This window comes from Laetiporus sulphureus, assembly GCF_001632365.1.
Source record: "Laetiporus sulphureus 93-53 unplaced genomic scaffold LAESUscaffold_283, whole genome shotgun sequence".
Lineage (NCBI taxonomy): Eukaryota > Fungi > Basidiomycota > Agaricomycetes > Polyporales > Laetiporaceae > Laetiporus > Laetiporus sulphureus.
In genome coordinates, this window is record NW_024468791.1 from 1 (window position 1) to 1,974 (window position 1,974).

Below are 1,974 nucleotides of genomic sequence, written 5' to 3' on the forward strand. Positions count from 1 at the left end.
CTGGCCGAGCAACTCGCGCGAAGAGAAGGGTGTAAGTAGTTCGTATATGAGCTTTGATGTCCAGCTCACATTTCTTTTAGAAATCGTGTAATCAATGTTTCTTCCTCGGCGCAAATCGCGCGTGATGCCGAGGATGCCGAGGATGCTGACGATGCTGACGATGCTGACGATGCTGACGATGCTGACGATGCTGACGATGCCATTTCCGTCAACGCTGAGCAGCCTGCCAATGATGACGCCGCAGATATTGCTGTCATCTCGCAAAATCAACGAGATCAGGAGGAAGGTGTCGAGGACACGCAGCGGGAGACCGACCAGTTATCTTCCGACGACGATGCTAGTGATGCGTATGAACCGTCTGATGCAAGTGGCGCTTCGAGGCCTCTCCGTTCTAATCGACAACCGCGTTTATTCTTCTCCAGCCCGAGCAGCTCGGACGAGCAAGAGCGTCCTTCGGACGGAGAGCAGTCGTCTGATCACGAATGTATCAGCGACATTGAATTGGACTCGACGATCTCGTTGGAACAATCCTTGGAGGCGGAGCCAGATGAGGAGGATGTCATCCAAGAGTCGGATAACAACCAGTCTGACTGGGCCGGTATTCAATTGTCCGTGGAGGCGAACTCCCAGGAAAACCAGATTTCTAGGGAGGCGTCGTTACACTCTGGCGACATTTTCGGCAGCGGTTCTGCACGTCACGATGACAATGCAGGCCTACTCGATGCAGGAGAAGAAGACCATGCGATATTCGTTCGCGACAGACAACTTCTTCCCTCCCGTCCCCCGACACCACTGACGCCGATATTGGAGCCGGCGAATTTGCGCAAATATCTACAGTCACGCAATCGCGACAAGTTGCAGGCGCTGCTCCACAATATCCAAGATCGGCTCGACTCGATGGACAACGTTCGCTCATTGGATTTCGTCACGGATGTCCGAGGTGTTCAGCTGTCGGAGCACGCGCAGGAAGTGCAGTGGTTGACGGGGCACCGCACACTACTTCCTACACTATTTTCTCGACCTGGTGACCCCCAGTCCGCCGTCGTCAACGAAGACGACATCCAACTTGTGAAGTTCCTCGCTTCGCGACCGGCTGCGCACAAGCATTCGCCCAATTTTTCTTTCATCAATTCAACCAGCCAAGATGTTGCTGGCCAAATCTGTACTGGTCTACATGAAGGGAAGGCATGCCTCATTCACAACATGATCTGGCTGCCCAAGGACTTTGAGTTCACGACAGAACGTTTGTGGAATGAATATGCGTTGCCGGCGGACATGCCGGTAGACATTCACGGTGAGTTTCTGCATTGCTAACATGTCAGTAATCTAACCAGGAATCAGATGTTCGCAAACGCTGTGCCAGCTGGGCTGAACCATATGAATACGGATTACTGCGTAAAATTGTCGACAGTGCTGACGATACACAAGACATCAAGTTTGTGCTGGCGTGCAACTTGAGCACACGCTCGTTGCCACAAGGACTCGAGTGGGTATGTTCTATTTTTTCATTTCTAAAGTCTCACATATCATCAGGAACCTTGATGATGGCTTGGCGCAGGGTTGGGGCATGACGGCAGCTGCATACCCCACCGCGGGACAGTGGGTCCATCCAGACAATTGGTTGAACTGCGGTTGGGTGCTGCTTCATCAGGCTGGGGTGGTCACCTACGCCCACCAAGATTCGGATGGAAACTGCACCTGGATCATTCCGCATAGCGGCGTCAAGTTCTGGTGCTATTTCAATCTCAACGATGAGCACCGCAACCTCGATCGCGCAACGCAGAAGATGTTGATGTCGCATCTTTGTTGTCTCATGAATTTTGATCCAGAGCCGACAGAATCGCAGCTGCCAGACACTGACCTGGCCAAGTCCCATCCTGATCTCGCGAAAAAGACGATTGCTGAAATCTTCGATGTCGAGGTCGTTGTGCTATACCCGGGTGATGCACTGTATGTGTCTCCAACTTGTCATCC

The 1,974-nt window shown here is 52.4% G+C and overlaps 1 protein-coding gene across 1 annotated transcript; it reads left to right on the forward strand.

The window, feature by feature from the left end:
• Nucleotides 1-11: 11 nt before the first annotated feature.
• On the forward strand, nucleotides 12-1,954 carry LAESUDRAFT_765533 (uncharacterized protein; the record flags this gene model as incomplete). The annotated part of the gene is made up of 4 exons (XM_040913713.1): nucleotides 12-31; nucleotides 81-1,294; nucleotides 1,342-1,486; nucleotides 1,534-1,954. Coding segments are annotated over 4 exons (1,800 nt in total), but the record flags the coding sequence as incomplete, so codon positions are not given.
• Nucleotides 1,955-1,974: the final 20 nt, after the last annotated feature.